Consider the following 22,401-nt stretch of genomic DNA (forward strand, 5'->3'; position numbering starts at 1 on the left):
TCATTCAGACCCGCTCGTGAGCGGCAGTACACTCGCAAGCGGGTCGATGTTCCCCCACTGCGCATGCGCACGATGAAGGGAGCTCCATCGTGCGCATGCGCGAGACCCGGCGAGCGACGGGCTTCGCACCAAAGGGGGCGTGCTGTCGATGTTGATTGACAGCACGCCCCCTTCGGTGGGCGTGCTGGGGGCGTGCCTGCCAGACGGAGGCGTTCCCATGGGAACTAGTGATGTCAGTGGGAGTGATTTTGGCTCTGATAGAGCCAAAATCACTCCAGGGCTTGCGGCAGCGAGACCCTACCGCAGGGTCTCCGTCGCAAGCCTGATGGCCGCGATGGTCAAGACCATCGCGACCATCATCATGGACACTCGCTATAGCTGTGGGTGGTAACCCACAGCTATGCGAGTGTCCATGAGGACGCTCCAAAAAAAGGTAGGAGGGCCCTGATTCAGAGCGAGCGCTCTGGTCAGAGCGTTCAGCTCTGAATCAGGCCCTTTATCTTCAGTTGAACTTACGGTTCTAAACCAAGGTTTGTCTTTTGGTCCTACCACACGATTTGATCCTTTTAAATGGCACATTGAAAACTTTAAATTAAATTGTACTTTATTTTTTTTTAAATTCCCCACAAATTACATCTGAATGTGAGATTTCTAGCAAATTAAAAGCTGTACAAAGAGGGTCTCAGATTGATCCTCCACTGAATAATAGTTCCATTAAAACCTTTCCTAGATTACGGAGTGGTTGTGTTTGCACTATGTCTAATGTATCTTCTATGTATCATAACTTATCATTAGATGAAAGAAAAGCATTGCTGGCACTTAGCAACAATGACAACATTGTCATTAGACCATCCGGTAAGAGAGGGTCTATTTTACAGATCTGAGATTTATAGACAGTTAGTAGATACCAACACCTTTGTAAAATTTGAAAGTAATCCTGTTAATGATTTTAAGTGTGAATTAGAAAGAATTCTTGAAAAGGCTGTAATTGATCAAATTATCTCTACAGATATTAAACGAGCACTGATGGTTGATCTCATCCGATCACTCCTTTACTTTATACTTTGCTGAAAGTTCACAAATCCCCCCTGGCAGCTCTTTCAACCTGTGGCAATTTATTTAGATGACCTTTTGCAACCCTGTGTACAAAATGAGAAAACCTTTTTAAAAGACACAACTACATTACTAAATATCTTGGAAAATTTACCACCGGTACCCGCTAACATCAAATTATGTACAGCAGACGTAAAAAGTCTTTACACGAGCATTTCCCATGGGGATGGCCTGCGGGCAGTCAAACAATTTATTAGTGGGAATGCGCTGTGCAAGGATCCGGATATTAACTTTTTCTTGACGCTGTTAGCATTAACCTTGGTTCGCAGTTATTTGTACTTTGATGGCAATTATTTTTTGCAGACCAATGGATGCGTGATGGGCTCAAGTGTAGTTTCATCATTCGCTATTTGTTATATGTTCATGATTGAGAAATGTTTATTCTTTGATGATCAAAATATCTGCAAAAATATGTTCTTATACCTGCGATATATAGACGACCTCCTCATATTGTGGAGCTCTCACATCCGATAAATTACATATAAAATTAAAGATAGCATACATTTTTTAAATGTATTTATATCTAGATATGAATCTAAATTGGTTACATCTTTTTTTACCAAGGAAATGGATAGAAACAACTTATTGAAATGTAATAGTTTTCATCCACTAAGTTTGAAAGTCGGGTTACCATACTCGCAGTTTCTACGAGTACGCATAATGGCAGCCCTGAGTGACACCACTGTGTAGTATCCCTCCTCTGCACTCTCCTCTCATACATGGACAGTCTGATGACAGTGCTAGCATAGCACAGTATTGCAGCTGGGTCCGGAACCCGGAAGTAAAATCACATTAACGATCACTTTACCTCTAATACATCGCAGAGACACGCACCTATTGAGTCCCTTTTCCTGCATATGATATGATCCTTAATTTCTTATTGCCCCGATAAGCAGCAATAAAATATTATATTTATCTGGACCAAGTCCGATAATTAATAAATATGCCCCTGAGTCGCTCAAGCGAAAAGGTTTTTAAGCACATATGCACCAATTAAAAGCTAGTGATAAAAAAAATTAGAATGATCTATTAAAAGTATATTTACTGAGCAATTATATTAGAACAATCATATATAAAAAGCTATTGATATAGGGCCTCATTCAGAGCCGTACGCTCTGAGCAGAGCGCACGCTCTGCATGAGGGCCGGGCTCCATTTTCATGGAGCGTCCTCCTGGACGCTCGTATAGCTGTGGGTCACCACCCACAGGCTATACGAGCGTGCATTTTGATGGCCGCGATGGTCGTGACCATCGCGACCATCGAAATTGCGAGCCGGAGCCTGCGGTTGAGGTTTTCAACCGCAAGCTCCGGAGTGATTTTGGCTCTATCAGAGCCAAAATCACTCCCACTGACATCACTAGTGATGTCAGTGGGCCGGCTTCTGACGGGAGGCGTTCCCGTGGGAACGCCCCCGTCAGGGAGGCACGCCCCCGGCACGCCCACCAAAGGGGGCGTGCTGTCAATTAACATTGACAGCACGCCCCCTTTGATCGGACACAACGAGCGAAGGAAAGTCCTTCGCTCGTCGTGTCTGGCGCATGCGCACGACGGAGCTCCCTCCGTCGTGCGCATGCTCAGTGCAGACCATCGACCCACTTGCGAGCGGACAGCCGCTCGCGAATGGGGCTGAATCAGGCCCATAGATAGTGGTCCTGATTCCGAGATTTATGATAATGCAACTGCAATCTCTTACGGATACAGTTGATCAAATATGCTAATGCCTTCCAAAGCACAGCCGAGCATAGGGCTGTTGACTTCTCATATCTGTCCAATGACGTAATACAGCGTAAACATCGGTAACATCGACGCACATGGGGCAGTCACACGGCATGTAAGCCAAGTCTGCCCTGTCTCAGACACTGTGGCTCTTGGGACGTGCTGAGAGCTCTCATGCTGCGAAAGCAATTACAATGGCTAATTTATGCACGCCCATGAAACGGTTTTTAACCATTCAGACACCTGCATTTTTGTAACCACCCCCTTGACATCTGCATTTTTGTAACCACCCCCTTGTTAACTCCCCCAATCGCTGACTATATATCACTCAACTTGCGAGTGAATTCTTTGGGCGAGAGTGTTTGCAATGCACAGTGCCGCTTTTGCACATGCTTCAATGGCTAACAATCGCTCGATCTGTGTAAATATCGGCATTGCGTAAATCTGTAAATCAGGCCCAGTATAAATTAAATAGATTGTGTTACTAGTATTGAAATACGTACATGAGTCGCAGCAACAACACCATTTACATTGGTTTGGATTAACCATTAATTGACAGTTGTTAAACAGAAAGAATGACAAGTATTTATCAAAGCTTGAAGAGAGATAAAATTGTGAGCGATAAAGAACCACCTAATCAGCTCATGTCATTTTTCAAACACAGCCTGCAAAATGTAAGTTAGAAGCTGATTGATGAGTACTTTAACTCTCACAAGTTTGTCTCTTCAATCTTTGATAAATACCTGAATATACAGGTTATTACATTTTAAGTAAGTATAAGCAGATTACATATTATCATAGAAATAACAATTTAATATCAATTTTATTTGATGTATGCAACTTAAACCAAGCTGCTCATTGGAATACCAGCTACTTGAACCTTCCATGTACATGCAGTAATAATATGTATGGTATAAATACACCAAGCAATCACTTTATGTATAGCTGCATCTAATGCATACATGCCTACCCTCCCGGTTTTCGCGGGAGGCTCCCGATTTTTCGGGTAACCCCCCGCACCCCCGGAAGGGTAGGCATTTCTCCCGCATTCTGCCCACTTCCTAGTGAAGTGGGCAGAATGAGGAGAATACCCGCTGCGATCGCGGGTCTCCGTGAAGGGGGCGGGGCTTAAGATGTGATTCTGCATGAATCACAGCATTTGGCCCCGCCTCCTATGTAAAATTTACCCAATCGCGGCAGTTTTGCAGCGAGGGGGCGGGGCTTAATGACGTGAATCATTAGGCCCCGCCCCCATCAGCCCCCTGCTGCTTCTCTTACCCGGGCTTCTCCCGGGAAGAGATTATAAAAGGTAGGCAACTATGATCTAATGTATGTTTAACACCACTCCCTAATCTCAGTTATAAAGTGCTAGCTCCATAGTATGCGGGCTGGATATTCTCCTTTCCCACAGGCCCTGCAGGAGTGCCCCAGGATATGCTATGACATGGGTCTCTACCACTGGTCTCCCTAGTGAGCCCTTCATGTCCAACACAGACACCAATATCCAGGGAAAAAGACTAGACCAGTGGTTCCCATACCGGAGAAAGGCACCAAACTTGCAGAGACACAGTGGGGCATTTAACATTTCTATCATGCTAGCAGTTCTGCATTTCAACAATAGATGGTGCAACATTCCTTTCAATTACATTCTTTAATGTTTGACTAATTTATTTGTTTACTTGTACTTTTGGTTATACCAGTAACGTCTCAAACGTGTGTTAGATTTTGTATCTTTGGGAGATGTATGAAGCCTTCTAAATTTTGGAGAAGTGGACAAGTGGAAAATTTGCCCATAGATTGTACTTGACAAATACTAGGCAAAAGCTGATTGGTTGCTATGGGAAAATTCTCCACTTGTCCACTACTCCACTCTAGAAGGTTTGATACATTTCCCCTGTTGCTTAGGCCAAACTGATTAGTAAACAAAGCAGTTAGATACTGTTAGAACATTAAGTGGGCACATCTGTGATGCTTTGCACTGCGCATGCACCCCTAGCTGTCAAATGCGTACTTCTGCATATTTGCAGCTCTACGGATATTCAGAATCGGCGCATCTTGGCCATATCTCCACTTGCAACAGAATGGAAGGAACTGGTCAGCAATTGGGCTTATGCACATAGGATAAGTAACCTGAGAGCGTATCATGTGTCAGGCAGAATTGGACACTGTCAGTTCGGGATTGACATTAGCAGAGTTCAGGTGCAGAGTAGAACGGGTCCCACGGCCCTCACCAGGAACTACCGCAAGGTGGTATGGGCTTCACTGCCTCCATAATGTGGCACCAGGGAGTTATGCAAATGTGGTACCAAATCACAAGGCAAAGGATAGTCAGACAAACCAAGGTCAGGGTCACAGCCTATGGTGCAGAAACAGAAAACTAGCAGATGTCTGGGGCACAGGCAAGGCAGAATCCAAAAGTCAGACTATAGAAAAAATAGGCAACCATAGAGTTTGAAACTGGCTACTAATACACTCAAATCCATTGTTCAAAAGTGATATGAATATACATATTTATTTAAACATAACACACATGCATTCCGGCATTTGAGGGGGGTATTCTATTTAAGGGTAGGGATTAATAATTGGAGAGTCTCAATCAAATTAACCCTGTTTCAATATATGAATGACTGACTGAATAGAATAAACTAATCTAGTGCCGGTATTGTGCTCGACCCAGTATTGTGATATTTAATTATAATGGATTGATTATAGTTTATATGTAACCCTTTCTCTGCTGGCTGTATAAATTAGACTTACGTAAGTTAACATCTAGTTTCCTTCTGAGTCTTCCTATTACCATCTAATGATCGCTTTACTCAAATCAGTTGTTCAAATAGATACCATCTGCAGTGTGTCTAGTTAATTAGTAATGCTACTTAAAGATATGCACAAGACAGACTTTCATTCACCTTGAAAAAGACGCTGTGAGCGTTGAAATGCGTAGGTGCTCCGTACATGCACCTTGGTGCTCCCCTTGAAATTACCTCCTTATTTCTCAACCAATTGATCGGGCCTGCACACTACGGAAATGCTCGTCCAACTCCTGCCTATATTTCATGTCTTCCAGAGGGACTGAATTGATTGCCCTCCAGCTACGGGTAGAGCTCACTGTGGAATTCAGTGTGGATATAGCTCCCTTGGAATACTTCAATTTAGCCCACTGGTCTGACTGCTGAGACGGAGCCACTACCACCTTGGCCCGCCACGGACTATATTTTTTATTACTGCATCCCTTTACCCAGACAGCTGGAGCTGCCATTCATCTGGAATAGGGAGAATTGTGTTCAGCGCTTTCAACTGATACTACCAACTCTGTAAGTTAACTTACCTTCACCGCAGCTGATGCGGTCACGCCGATCAAGATACCTTTAATATATTTCATGAGCTGGAGCTGCATGATATTTAGAGGGACAAACACTTCGTGTCCTCAGCCGGCTACACGCCATTTAGGAGCGGCCATCACCGGATTCTAATTCCCCGCTGGCCGGGTACATCACTATCCGGATAATAAAACATCTTTATTATCAGCTCAAATCTTTCCCTCGTTGGTATCTACTAACGGGAGCCTGAAGGTAATCTATTGGTTACATTATTTGACTGCACTATACAATGTTAGTGTCCAACTTGATACAACCTTTCTTGGATAGTAACAATAACATTCTTTTTGAATTAACATTGTATCAGTTTTTTACTCTGCATTATTGGGATAACCTCGTGCATATCAGGACTTTTATTATTAGTATTATTATTTTCTATTTGATTTAAATGTTATCAATCGTATATGCTGTCTGATTAAATTTTATATGTTGTGCTTATTATGTTTATATAAATATGTATTGTGATATCTTGGGGGTAACTAGCTTGGCAGAGGGTGGATTGGTGCAGCCTTTAGGTGCTTAATGTGGGTCCACACACAGCTTTCAGGTAAATAAATGATGCTTTACTTTCCAGCATGGAAAGTCAGGAAACAAACAGAAAATAATAAACACCCTAGCCCCTACTTAGGGCGTCTAACTCACTTCTTGAACCCTCTCTATAAGGGTGCAGCTAATCTGCCAATAAAGTCTCTCACAGTCTCTGTGCCTTCCCTGTATCCTCCAGGTATACGATAGGTCCTGGCTTCCTCAGCCTGCAGCCCCGCTGCTTCAATGTCACACAGTCTGAGAGGTTTATGGTCCCCCCTTGCCTCCTGCAAGGTACAGACACAGGCCTCCTGGCCCCCAATGGCTCGCTTAGCTTCAGTGGGCTCTCTGGCTGCCACAGTCCCACATAGACTGTTTCCAGCAGTAGCCTGACTGGTCTGCCTTCTCATCAGCCCACACCTGAGCTCTCTCCACAAGGCAGTAATTAGGCATCTTCCCACAATGCTTTTCTACTCTGTGTGGCCGGATCTGTCCTGCCCCACACATAATCAGCTGCTCACCAGTGCCATCTCTGGTGATACTGCCACAAATCCCCCTCCCCAGCTTGAAACCCCTGGGTTCAGCTACATGGGATGATGCATTCTCATTGCGAAGTCCCTCTTCATTATTCTCAGAACCATCCACCGGATCCAAGATCATCCAGACTCGGGTCATTTCTGGGGGTCGCATCCTCCAAGTCCCGGAGGTATTTTTTCTCCTTACTTTTTTTTTCTAACTTTATGGTACCAATGGTGGTACTTGCTTTCTTTATGCAGTACTTGAGGCTCACCATTGGGTACTGCAACAGGCATTAAGAAATTGAAGCAACTTTTTCCAAAGTGACATACCTCATCTTTTCTCTTCCCACTTAAACCTATTAAAGGCACATCTTTTGGCCAACTTCTACTTGTCACATCTTTAATCTTCAGCCTTAAAGCCCTGTATTGGCTACTGGCATACTTCATTGATGGCCCTTTGAAAGAAGAAGAGCTATCAGTGTCTCGAGAGTCATCAGCATCACAAATTCTGGACCTTGGCTTTATGTCAACAGACAACGTACTGGCACTGTCACCCTCAGATTCTGGACTCCCATGTCCACATAGGATACTTGAATATTTACTCCATTGATCCACATAATTTACCTCACGGCTTTGATGGCTATCTGCCACTTCATTAAGGCATAGATCTCTTTGTATTTTCTTGTGCTCCCAATTTTTGAGCCTTGAAAATATAATGAACTTCCACATGTTCCACCAGCACAGGTTGAAATTCACTTTCCACAGAGGTCTTTATTTTCCAATTCACTTTAGCTGGACATTTTGCTTCAAACATTTGAGATCACTTCACTTCCTCACAGATAAATTCAGCTGTATTGCAAGTTTTATCCTGGTTGCATGATGACATTACTTCATATACACAAGAATTACTCTTCACAAGACTGTTACCATTAACTGCCTGTAAGGTTCTGTTTTCCACTGCAAAAAATGCATGTCTTGGGCACACTCACATCACTGTGCTCATATAGTGACATCAGAGTCTCATCTTTGGAAGCCATCAACATACCTGTAGACTTCTGTACATCTTGTACCTTTGCCTCATGGGTTATGCGATCACCATCTGTATATGTTATTTCTTTATCGCCAATTTCAGACACAGTTTTGCAACCTGGACCTGTGTCCCTTTGGGAGGACTTCACACCCTCAGCTATTACTGTAAGCTGAAAGTCACTGCAGGGAATCTCATCCACTTTTCCAAGACGGACCTTTAGGGAATTTCCCAACTCCGATACTTCTGTCCCTTCTTGTACACCAGTATCGTTAATGAGGACATCTCTATGATCACATTGCTGCTGAAAGACATCATTCTGGAACATCTTTCTTAGTTCCCGCAATTCACTGTTTGTCCGCTGCTCATCACACAAGACACTCTGTACCCGAAGCATATCACTCTTTTCTTATCGCTGCAATCAGTAATTATGATTATATAATAGCTTATGGGGACATTTTACTAAAAATTACAAATAGGCCACTAGCCAGAGCTGTAACAACAGCTCGCGCCGCCCAGTGCAGGCCCTGCCCCTTCATGAGACGTCACGCAGAGGGGCGGAGCTACGAACACAGAGTAACCATCCACAGGGCTCTGCACTCTGAGCAGCCACACCGCTCGCACACCACTACGGCCCTGCCCCTAACTGTACTAACAGTTACATATCTGTACCCAGCAATAGTGCTAATCTGAACACATTTGGAGTCTGAAGTCTATTAATCTAGCTACTCTGAACTAATAGTTTCCAATGAAAAGCAAAAAACAGATAATAACTCCAGGACATATGAAGGGCCTATATCTCTGTCACTATTTCTCATGCTATGGGTTGTCTCTGCATCATTTCATTCCCTTCATTGACAAATTAATCAATAAAAGGGCTCTATTTAAGAACAAGCCATAACCCCTTGCTAAAGGGGCTGGAGTTTGCAGATTCCTAAGTGCAGAATCACAAGTGCAAAATAGATTTTAGGGAAAATGTCAGCGTTAGACCGGCATTATTGGTTATATCCTCAGCTGATATTGATTGAATTGACCCCTCCTATCTCTGTCTCCACAGGTAATCAAAAATTAATATCTGAAGTCTGCTGCAGAACATTACTCCTGATGTGCTGCTTTATTTGAATTTTAGATTTAGGTAATCAGCAATTAATATCTGAAGTCTGCTGTAGTCTTATAATATTGTATTGTATATAAATTGCCATAAGTACTATCTACAGACTTTAGATTGTGTGTAGGCATGATTGATCTAAAGTCCTAAATGTTCGGTATGTGCTACATGTTTGTTTAAGCCATTTTATTGCTGGGTCTGTATTGGCTGGCCAGTGGGGGGTTGTTATTAATTAGGATGCACACTTGGCAACATCTCTACTTAAATATCATTCACTAGGCTGTTTAGCCTTGGCTGGAGTTTGTAGATTCCTAAGTACAGAATCACAAGTGCAAAATAGATTTTAGGGAAAATTTCAGCGTTAGACCGGCGTTAAACCAAAGGAAAACAAAAGGAGAACATTTCATCAAACACAACTAAACTGCTATCATTACTGCATATGGACACCTATGGAGCATCAAGTGTGAGTTCACCTCCACTTCACAACAAATATCTGCTGCCTGCATAACCAGGACATGCAACACTGAACTCCTTCTCTGGTCATTGCAAAGACTTTATCTCACTTTCTACTATTTGTGCTGCCTCTTTTTTCACTAAAAACTTAATTCTTATTTGAACCAATGCAAAGTAACCTCTAAACCTTGCATATACGTACCATTGCTTTTGCCTAGTCTCACAACTTTGAACTTCTTTTTTATTACTCATTTTCAAAACCGTTTAAAACACGTATATTCCCCTAAATAAAATAAAAAAATCTTTTGTCATCAAGCATACACATTCACCAACTGTGTTCTTTCACCAGCAACTTTGAAAAACCTTCAACACTGTCGTTCTCACACATACATTATTCTTACCTCATCCACACCGTGACCAAGTTTTCTTCAAATTCTCACTTTACTCTGTGCCTACCTAATCCTTTATTCTGACCCCTGTTCCCATTTCTATCCTTTCCCCTTAGACTCCTCTTCTTCCTCCCCTTCTCTGTCTGTATTCCTCCCCTCTGCTTCCCTCCTTCTCCTCTCCCATTACTCCTCTTTCATTCTTTTCTCCCCAACAATGGTCCTACTACCCAACCACTAAGGTCAGCACCCACCCTCCTCTCCCTATCACTTCACGACATCTTCATCTACATCCAGTGGCGTAACTAGGGCAGGGCGAGCGGGGTTCGTGCCCTGGGTGCCGTTGGACCGGCGGCACGGGGGGGCGCCGCAGGCCACGGTACCGGCCCGCCCGCCCTAGATAGCCAGTGTAGCGCCGACCGCAATGAGTGCGGTCAGCGCTACACATTTGCACAGGACCGGCGCTAGGCTTCCAGCGCCGGTCCTGTGCTGCACGCCTGAGCCCGTTCCCTCCCCCTGAGCGCTTGCCCAATAGCGCCAGGAGGCGGGCTCAGGCTATGCATAACACACGCATCGCCGCCAGCGCTGGCGGCGATGCGTGTGTTAAACAGCAGCCAATGAGAGTCAGATAGACTCTCATTGACTGCTGCAGCACCCACCTCAAGAGCCGGACTTCCGTCCAGCTCCTGCAGTGGGTAATGGGACTGACGTCATGACATCAGTCCCATAATGCTGAGCGCGCCAGCCCAGGCGGACTGGAGGGCAGGAGCGGCATCGCGGACAGGAGCAGGAGCAGCGTGGAATCAGGTAAGTATATTTTTATATAGGTTTAAAAATAAATAAATATATCTGCACAACGGGGGAGGGGTTGGCTACTACTGGGGGGACCTCTACTGGGGGAGGTGTGGCTACTACTGGGGGTGCCATTGGGAGGACCTCTACTGGGGGGGCTTCTCTACTGGGGACTACTACTTGGGGGGGGACTACCACTGGGGGCATTCTAAAAGGGGCCTATTACTAGAGGCACTGGACTCGGGGGACCACTACTGGGGGCAATAATAGGAAGGGCCACTACAGGGACCACTGGATAGGGGGGGTCACTACTGGGAGCCTGCATCAGGGGGACCACTACTGGGGGCACTGCATGGGAGGGGGGGACACTACTGCTGGGGGCACTATATAAGGGGCTTACTGCTATTGGCACTGCGGGGACCACTACAGGGGGCACTAGATATGGGGGATCACTAAAGGGTGCCTGCATAAGGGGACCACTACTGGAAAAACTGCATGGGGGGGACTACTGCTGGGGCACTATATAAAAGGGCACTGCATAAGGGGATACCGCTACTGGGCGCACTGCATTGTGGGAACTGCTACTGGGGGCACTGCATAAGGGGGAACACTACGTGGGGCACTGCATTTGGGGGGGCACTACTGAGGGTACTGAGTAAGGGGAACTAATTGGGGGCTGTATAAGAGGGACCACTACTGGGGATACTGTATAAGGGGCACTGCTATGGGCCTGCATGAGAGGGACCACAACTGCATACTGGGGGTACTGTATATGGGGTACTACTGGGGTTAAGGTGAATATGGATAGGAATGTTCAGTTTGAAAATAAAGGGGTGTGTCATGTTGACACGCCCCATTTTTAAGTGACCACGGCCATTTTTGGACGCGCGCGCCTTCGGCGCGCGCACATGGGGGGGGCGGCTGCCTTTTCTAATTTGCCCTGGGCTCCAAATACCCTAGTTACGCCACTGTCTACATCACACTAATCTCCCTCCCTCTCCTACAAATGCATCCCACCTCTCTTGCCTATTGATCACTTCCTTCCACTCCTGCCTCTTAAGATCTCACCCGTGCTGCTCCCTTCCTCTGGAACTCTCTCCCTATCCGACTCTCCTCCCCTCTACAAATCTTCAAACGGGTCTCAAGACTCACTACTTCAAATCCTTCCAGCTCTCATCCTAACCTGCTGCTTACATGCTTCTTCCTCACTGTCTACTCTATCTGTGTCACCCCTGTCTGTCTCCCCCGCTATAGAATGTAAGCTCTCATGAGCAGGGCCCTCTACCTTTATGTGCTTTTCCTTCCCTCACTCATACAATCATCTACTCAAAACTCTCCACAAGGGCACTTAAAACTTGGTAGCTGATGCCCTGCTGCTATTTTGAGTGTTATGATCGCTGCAGCAAGGTTTATAAACTATGTTCTTATTCTGTATTGTCTTGTACTGTAAGTCGCTGTTTTACGAGTTTGCTCATTTGTTAATGTCCTTTGTGAGGTGCTGCAGAACCCTTGTGGCGCCATATAAAGGATAATAATAATAATGAACTACCTTCAGCATTTAGCAAACAGCAGAAAGATTAGCCTACAGCTGTTAGTGACTACACCGCTTTCATATGGCGCTAGTGGTACGGTCCCCCTAGACGACACTGAGGACCCAGCAACAGTCTTTCTGGCTTCAGTGAAGCCTTCCTGGCTTTGCTGAGTTCCCACCGGATGAAAATGTTATGTGCATGCGCACACGGCCGTCTCACATGCACATTACCCAGCAGCCCTTTCCCGCAGCATTAGGCTGCCGGTGACACATTGGAGGAAGCCACCGAGGAGGGGGATACTGCGGGATCTCGCCAGATTGGCATGTTATGTTAAATAACGGACCCATATTCGTTAGTGTCACTGTGATCCTAAACAAGATTTGCCACCAGTAATTAGGATAGTTATTAAATGGAGCCCTAAGGCTGTGAAATAGTGCATTATGACAACATGCTGTCACTGAATTGCCTGTCTTGCGTCTACATTCACAATTGTATCAACACAATCCATCCCTACGTGTTTTGATGTATTTCAGTATTTGGTATGCTATCTTGTATATGATGCTTGTGTCTTGAAGTTTTCCAAGCTGTATGAGCATCAGTGTAGTTGGAACACTGGCAAAAGCACTCCATATTTATGATGACCAAGTCCCCTGTATATATTTTTTAGATAATTCCAAGCTTTAAGGTCACAGAAAGTAAGGCAACACCTAAATCTCATGTTGCAGCATGTCATTTTAATGACCTTTAAGTAAACTTATATTTAAGGTTGTGTTCTGAGGGCCTAATTCAGACCCGCTCGCAAGCGGGTCGATGGCCAGGCAGTGCGCACGTGCGAGCCCTAGAGTGAGCGAGAAATCACTCGCTCCGGCGCTCACATCCAAAAGGGGCAGCTGTCGATGTTGATCGACAGCTCACCCCGTTTGGTAGGCGGTTCCGGGGGGGTGGCTGGCCAAACGTAGGCGTTCCCGAAGGAACGCTTGCCGTTTGGGGGCGGCCCCACTGACATCACGCCGCTGGCGTCGGTGACATGAGCGGCGTCTTCATCTAGATGTTGGGCAGTTCACCCTCGCCGGGATATGACAGTCGGGAAGCCGGCTGTCGGTATAATGTCAGCCGGCTTCCAGATTGCGTCCCCTGTTATATAAACCCCAAAATTATTATTATTATCAATTTCTTATATAGTTCAGCAGATACTTGCCTACCCTCCCGATTCGACTGGGAGCCTCCCGATAATCGGGTGCTGCTCGGCAAGCCTTCTGGTCCCAGGCGACCCATATGCCCCCCCCGCGCGATTGTAGTAAAAACCCTGCCAAGAGGGGGGTGGGCGGTGACGCGATTCACGCTGAAATGCCTCATCATGGCCCCGCCCACTGCTTCACAATTCCATTCTCTACATTGTGAAGAGGGGGCTGGGCCGCAATGATGCAATTGCGCTGTCACACCCATGCTCCACCCCCATTGTCACGTCATCTGCCGGGCTACGCTCCTTTTTACAGTGGCACGCCCTCCCGCTGAGGAAGCCCGGCTGCTCCCTCCCGGAAGGAGGGAGCTAAAAGTCGGCAACTATGGTTCAGCATATTCCGTTGCCCTTTACAATTGGAAACAGCATTAACAGACATACATAAAGGTAAGAGGTTCCTGCTCACAAGCTTACAATCTACAGGCAAATAGGTGTTGATACAGAAGGTTAGGTGTTACATATTGCAAATTGGTCCAGTCAGATTGCTGAGGTTATTGGGGAGCTGTATGATCCAGCCTCACAGGAAAGTTGGCCTAGGGTTAGGTCGGATGATGTGAAATTGAAATAAGAGAAAATATGTGAAGATATGTGTATACTATAAGAAGAGAGTTATAGGTAAGCTATGAAGGTTATGTGGGCGGTTCTGGAATCTGATAAGGTTGTCTGAAGAGGTGAGTTTTCAGGGAACGCTTGAATGTTTGGAGACTAGCGGAAAGTCTTATTGTGCGAGGAAGGGCATTCCACAGAGCGGGAGCAGCCCGAAAAAAGTCTTGTGCAGAGTGGAGATGTCGGGTTGGAAGATATTTCTCAAAATATGGGAATTATATTGCCATGAAGACAAATTACAGGTTCTACTTAGAATTTGGTTGTGTGCAGATATTTAAAGTGCACAATTTATAATGACAATATGCATTTTCATAAAAACAAATTTTCCTACTGAACAAATAAAGACATTTTTTAAATCTAACATTATGATATAGATACCTATGTTCCCTCGCTTTCATTTTTGGTTTTGAGACTAGCGGGTAAAATTACTAAAGTGAGGGTTTTTAGAAGTGAGTTTTAAAAGTGATGTTGCCCATAGCAACCAATCAGATTTTACTTAATATTTAAATAGCACCTTCTAGAAGATAATAGCTAGAATCTGGTTGGTTGCTATGGGCAACATCACTTTTAAAACTCACTTCTAAAAACTCTCACTTTAGTAAATTTACCCCTAGGAGACTCATTATATACTTTGACAGATGTAAAAAAAACTGGTCACCTTACCAAAAGCTAAAGAAGCCTGAGCTGCAAGTTTGTGATTCAATACTCATATTGACTTTAATGTCAGATCTCCCACCAAGGCCAATTGAAAACACAGCACTGCACATTGAGCATAACACAGTTTCATTGTCATTTTCTTTAAATTTCTTAATAAAAGGAAAGTCATTACGCTATTATTTATTAGCATTTATAAATAATTCTAAATTCGAACTACGAGCTTAAACACAAAACAGGATTTTCAGCATAAAGCAAATATAACCACAATTATAGACAAACACATTTTTACAACTAATATATATATATATATATATATATATATATATATATATGTTATACACACACGAGTATGTCTTTTTCTACCTTATATTGCAGGGTAATACTCGGAGGCTTCAGTCAGTCAGCAGATTATGCAGTGCAGTATATCTATGGCTGCTCTCTGTCTCTATCTCCTGTATTCTCACTGATTGACACTGTCTATACTGCTGTAGAACTAGGCTTTCTGGGGCTTGCTTGGCTGGCTCTGGGTGAGTCACTGGACCTAATACTTCCAGAGCACTGCCTATATACACACTGACACTGCCCACTTACCACAGCGGGTGGGAAGAATAAGAAGACCGGCTGCCGTTGACAGCATAACATGCAACCGGCAGCTGGGGGATTACCTCCACCCACGTCACAAGCCTTCTCTTCGGCTCTTCCGACTTCCAACGCCCTCCCCACCTGCTTCTCTTCTGCCTTCCTGTGCCCTCCCCACCAGCTTTTCTTTCACCCTCCAGTGTCCGACCCTGGCCCCACAGTAACCGGGACATTTGGGCGTCTCCAACACAATTCTCGGGATGCCAAGACCGGGGTGTATAGAATCCCTATATGCATATGCACCTGTTCACGGCAATAAGAAATGATGTACCGTCCAGACATATGGAGTGACACAGGGTCCCTGTGATGTGTAAAGTGATCACTGATGCAACTTTCTACCAGGGGACCACCAGCACACTACTGCACGTGCGCAGTCAGACTGCGAATGTGTGAGAAGCCATTATCGGGAGGATCTTATGATCCCTCTCCTGGTAAATTGTGTGCTATGTAGCCTATAGGCTATAATGGCTAACACATCTAAAGATGATATTAGGTACTGGGGCCATGTTACAGGATGCTTCACATTTAGGTTTCTATGGGGGCTGCTATTACGTTCGGAAACAAAGGATATCTGCTGGGGAACACCGATCATACATTCAGGGGATATCTACATTTTGCGGGTATCTCACAAAATAGGTTTAATAAATATGCCCCTTATACTGAAAGCAGGATGCTTTATATCTACTGTATGTCCTCTTCAGTCTGAAGTATATTCCTGTCATTACTCACCGGTTAGTAAGGTGAAATGGCAAGGACTTGTGATGGTAATAAACGCTGGTGTCATGTACATGGCTTTTACTCCGTCATTGTTCATGATATCCATATTGGGAGTATCAACATCTTGATCATAGTTCCAGCGGAAGCCATCAAAAGAGATGAGCAGGAGCTTGTGAGGGGGCGTATTCCTCACATTCAGGGGAACAGAAGAACTCAGCTCCAGAAGAGCAGAGACCACTGCACAGAAGACCAACATCTTCACGACAGCTTGTGGAGACTGAGCAATCTGAACTAGTGATATTCATACATGTATAATGCCTGGGAACAAAGTTTCCCCAGATATCTTATCTATTTTCATAGATAATGTTCTCTGCTAAAGTGCCATGATAAAGCGAACATGTAGACTATTGCCAAGTCGTTATTGATCCCTGTCCCTGATCAATAGCCACTTGGCATCAACAGCTTACAAATGTTTACTTATGTTTCTCACATATTTAATTACATTTACAATCTATATTGGTTCCCACATAAAGAAATATGATAACATCACAATTATTTTGTGTAACCTGACACTTGTCGCTTGTAGGGGTCACCATTGCAGGAAAGAAAAAATAGAACAGAGTGCCAACATTTCCCATCCCCACTGTGATTGTTCAGCCTTTGCATGTTAAGACATAAAGGGGTTCAGCCTTCAGGTTTAGATTTACGCATCTATTTAGTATATTATTAATATGTACTTACTACCTAGTCCCCCCTCCTTTTCCCCACACTAGTTGTTGTTAGAGGGGGTATAAAAAGTGTGTGCCAGGGTGAGCTACACTGCTTCAGTCCAGCACAAACCTTACCATCTCCAAGTCTTATCTATGATTGATAACACTTGGCCTCAACTCCCTGCCTCACCTAAGCATCTTTTCAACCATTATGGCTGTAAATCTGCAGGTTATTGAAGCTTTCTTTAGCCCAAGCAGGGGCGTCTTTATAATGGATGCAAGGCATATTTGTCAACTCTCCCTCATTGTCAGGGAGACTCCCTGTAATAGCAGCAATCTCCCTGTCTCCCTGAAGAGTCTAGCAATCTCCCTGATTGCACCTTACCCCCATTATGAAGCCGTTATATAAAAAAAAATGAGATATATACATTAAAATTGGATCATTAGTATCATTTCCCTACATTGGTTATAGGCACAATGATCCCTATGGTTACATGCATTTTCTGAAAAGTATCAGTGTGTTTTCATCAACAAATAGATCTTACTAACTGCTTTGGGGCTCATTTACATTTGGATGTAAGTCAGTTTTATGGCACGCCTCTCAGAGGTAGTAGTACACGTCCACTGTAATGCACGCCGGGTCGGCACTGCAGAGCAGCAAAAAGTCACAGGGAAAATGTCAGCGGCCATTTTCCCTGTGACTCTGGCATGCGCAGAAGAGATGTACCCGGGAAATAGACGCTAGCACCATTTTCCCGGAGACCAACACTAACAAAGAGGAAGGGGCACAAACGGAGGCTGCATATGAGCCCCCTCCTCTCTTAAAATGCCCCTGAGCCCAAGGATCATCCTGGTGCTAAAGGAAGCTTCAGTGACATGCAGGTTTATAGGACTTGGTTCACAGCTTCTTTCTGATCAAGGAATTGTCATAATCAAATTTATAGAGGTCCCAACACAGGGTCACAGTTATCAGCCAACATACAGGTCTTGTGTAGGCATTTTACAGCAGTTTTGGATCCGTCATTACCATGACATGTTTAATACCCCACAACAAAGGGCCTGGACTTGGCGACAGTGTAGCTACTAGTCAGGTAACAGTCATTAGTAGCACAGCCTGCACACTAAGGGCCTGATTCAGAGCCGCTCGTAAGCGGCCGCTCGTTCGTTCTGACCGATGTTCGCACATCTGCGCATGCGTACGGATTGTAATACGCATGCGCGAACCAGTCAGTGCGGCCGAAAATCGTTTGTTCGCTATATAGCGAATGTCTGCTATTTTGAGTGACAGAAGGAGGCGTATGTGGGTGGTAACAGGGGAAGGTGCTTGAAAACGGGGGTGTGGAATTAGATCGCAGGCGTGCTTAAAGGTCAAAACGGGCGTTTTAAGGGAGTGCATAATTAATACAGCAGCGTCATTGACCACGTCACTTTGTTTTTTTTTACCCCGAACTGATCGCAAAATAGCGGTTGAAAAAACCAGCCACAAGAATAGCGAGCAGTTCATACGCTGTTCGATGTGCTCGATTAATCTAATAAATAGCGGACATGACGTAGGATGCGAGCGGCCAGGGGGCGTATTTTTAAAAATTACAACAGCAAGTTTTGCTCGCTCGTTCAGACTTAGAGGCGTGAACAGACCGCAATTAGCGAACGGTTCATTTGAATAGCCACCCCTTGTTTTAGAACGAATGACCGCAAATAGCGAGCGGCTCTGAATCAGGCCCTAAATCCAGATGAAGTCTTAGAACAGATACACGGTACAACAAATTCTTATCACCCTGGTATCCATATGGTGTTATATTTTTAGCAGTGAGAATATATACAAATATTTTACTTTATATCTTACAATGATCAGAGGGCCTGACGCAGAGATGTACGCTAATGCCACAGAAGCTGTGAATTTGTACGTAGAGGCTTTGCGAAAATATGCAAATGTCGCAATCGATGGGAATTGTATTGAGACGGCCATCAGCAGCTTTGCAAAACCAAATGACTGCATACAAAGACGCAGCATCGGTTGCCAGTCAGTTATCAGAGTTCTATGACCCTATGGTTACTCAGAATGGTCGCCGGAACAGAGACGCTGGAGCCATTTTTCTGAGTATGGGATCGCAGTTTCTGGCTGAGACACGCTAGAGAACAGTTGTGACATTGCGTTTCAGTTGCCATCCCCCCGTTGCTGCCCACAAACAGTCTCTGCCGCTCAATCACTTTGCAAATAATTCCTCACAGCAAGCAACACCAGTAATGACACTTGATGCATGCACAGTGTGACTCAGAGGCACGTGCAAATCGCCATTAATCACTCAACTGCTTAAACATCGGCATCGGGTCCATCTCTGAGTCAGGGCCAGAGTGAGTGACAATTAGGACTTCTTTTCTTATATAAGGCACTGTTATGTGTTTGAACCTTTCTTCTACATTAAAGAGAATCTAATACAGAGGTTCCCAAATGCTGTCCTTAAGGCTCCCCAACAGTTCAGGTTTTAGAGATATCCATGGTTGAGCACAGGTGGTTAAATCAAATTGACTGATATACTAATTAAGTCACCTGTGCTCAACCATGGATATCTCTAACACCTTGTTGTGGTACCTTGAAGACCGCGTTTGGGAACCTCTGGTCTTATTCCTGCTTCTACACTGAACTGCAACTGTAAGGCACACACGCATAGGATAAGGTCAGTCTCACCCATCTCAGAGTGCTGCAAAAATGAAGTACTTATTCTGTACTGATTGAAAACATAGGCTTATCTACAGGGGGTTTCACTCGCTATTGGCCCCAAAGTTTTTCTTTTAACTTTAAAACCAGAGGTTCCCAAACGTGGTCCTCAAAGCTTCCCAAAGTTCAGGTTTTAGAGATATCCATGATTGAGCACAGGTGACTTAATTAGTACATCGGTCAATTTGATTAACCACCTGTGCTCAACCATGGATATCTCTAACACCTGAACTGTTGGGGAGCCTTGAGGACCACGTTTGGGAACCTCTGTTTTAAAGTTACTGACGTAATTTAGTGAAATGTGACACAAGACATACATTGGTCTATGAGAAAACATGAGCTCCGGGGCACCACAGACAAGTGGCTGGACTCACCAACAGAAGACAGGTGAGTCAGGAGGAGAGTTGGTGGGAAAGTTTCCAACTTTCCCCCCAACTGAACGATAAGTAGGCAGACACTGGAATGCAATGTCCGCCTACTTTTTCACCCTCGGAATCAGCGCTCTCTCTCCCCCGCAACCCCCTGCTAGCACAGGTGGAATTAGCGCACCATCCCCTGCATCACCACTCCCCCGGGACACAGGTGCAGCACCCCTCCCGCACAACCTCCCCAGTCACAGATGCCCCCGAAATCGGGGAATTAGCACACCATTCCCCTGCAACCCCCCCTTCTTTGTAAATATGTTGTGTTTTAGGAATAATGGCATCCTGGGTTAGCATTCCCCACATTTATAAATGTTTCCCTTACTAGATGAAAAAAAAAAAAAAAATATATATATATAAGCAATGTTGTTCTTCAAAGCTCTGAAATTCTCTGTAATCGCAATAATACTACTGGTTATGTGGTTCTAGAATCAGAATATATTAAGGGGTCAAATGTACAGTCCCCTCCAAATGTAGACACTCCAAACACAGACAGCATTTTTGAACTAGTGGGCAGTCAGATAAATGATCACGTAACTACTATAAAGATGCTTGAATTCACACGACTCTTGGTATTGGCTACATATAAAATATGCACTATAAATAATATAGTAAACCCAAATATAAAACCTACATAAAACAGTACTCGTCAGGAATTTGCACAGGAACCAATGTTTACTCTGAATAAATCTGAATAATATAAAACCAGCACCAAAAAATGAAATCACAATCAAATGTGGTAGTGTTTACAAAAAAATAACTTTAGCAATTTACGAGCTATATAACATCTATGTCCATGGAGTGCTCCATAAGCAAACTGAGCGAAATAATCCAAAGGGTACATTTTAACAATTTATTCAAATCATGCAGAAATAGGCAGAACCTGTCCACCTACATCTGTGACATCACAAGTTGGAGAGAAGTTGGCTGGTTTGATCAAAAAGTTGGTTAGACATGTGGGGCACCGTTTTAGTTGGACAGACAAGTTGGGTGGTTGGTCAGTTGGATGGTTGGAGGAAAGTTGGTCTGACGTATGGCCAGCTTGAATGCACGTAGTAAAGACATAAAAGCCACGTAATTCGATAGGCATAATGAAAAAGACATGTATAAATGGAAGTGATTTTGTATATATTAGTCATCCAGCAATAGGTAGAATTTCAGTGCATTGAGGATACGTTTTTTTATGTTGTTGAAATGAATGCATTATTACCGCGTCCACAAATACAGTCCAAAGCAAGTGGTGAGGTGCAAATTGGGGTAGGTGATTTCCCTGCAGCTGCGAGTGGTCACTTCAAAATATTAGTAAATCCCTCCCTCAGCAGATGGTGAACATTTTGTATTGAGGACTTATGTGGAGCCCAATATCTTTCTCATATGATAAATAAATCCAATGGTAGGAAATCAGAGCAGCCTAACGCCAGAGCTATAACTAGACATTTTGGTACCCTGTGCCAGAAAGAGCATTGGGCCCCCCATTTTAAATAGGGACAGTGCATACCCAAAAAGGGGCATGATCTTGTGGGGAAGGGGCGTGGCCCCATTATAGTACCCCCAATTCAAATGACACCATACAGTAGTGCAACCTTATTAACCTTACACTGCAGAATAGTGTCCTTTAATTCACATTATGCCACATAGTAGAGCCCTTATACACATTATGCCATACAGTAGTACCCCTTACACATTACACCCACAGTAGAAACCCTTATACACATTATTTCACACAGTAGTGCCCTATACACATTATTCAACACAATAGTGCCCCATACACATTATTCTGCACAGTAATGCCCCCTTCCATAGGGTGAGTCACAGTGACAGCACTAACCCAGCTGCCAATCTCTCACTGTCACTCACTGACTACTGGTCCTGGTCATCTGCGTTCTCTGCCTGCAAAACAAGATTCCGCCCTGCTGTGCCCACCGCACAACAGCTCCTTTGTGCATTGGATGGCTTGCTGCGTATGGGAGGAGGAGTTTGGAACTCTGAAGCGAGAAATACCAGAAAAGGGGAACCTGTGTGGGGGAGAGGGGAAGTGGGTGCCATAGATGGGTGGGGGGTGTAGTTTGGAGCTGTTATGGGAGAGAGACCAAGAAAGGGCAACATGTAAGGGGTGGCCAATTGGGGGGAGGGGTCATAGCTG

General features: G+C 44.6%; 1 protein-coding gene across 1 annotated transcript in view; it reads right to left on the minus strand.

Moving 5' to 3' along the window:
- ENPP7 (ectonucleotide pyrophosphatase/phosphodiesterase 7) overlaps nucleotides 1–16,663 on the minus strand; it is a 54,850-nt gene extending 38,187 nt beyond the window's left edge. The window contains exon 1 of the mRNA XM_088473345.1: nucleotides 16,420–16,663. Within this exon, the coding sequence (XP_088329471.1) occupies nucleotides 16,420–16,663 (244 nt within the window). The remainder of the gene's footprint in view (nucleotides 1–16,419) is intronic.
- Nucleotides 16,664–22,401: the final 5,738 nt, after the last annotated feature.

This window comes from Taudactylus pleione, unplaced genomic scaffold (genome assembly GCF_031769625.1).
Source record: "Taudactylus pleione unplaced genomic scaffold, aTauple2 ptg000016l, whole genome shotgun sequence".
NCBI classification, from domain to species: domain Eukaryota; kingdom Metazoa; phylum Chordata; class Amphibia; order Anura; family Myobatrachidae; genus Taudactylus; species Taudactylus pleione.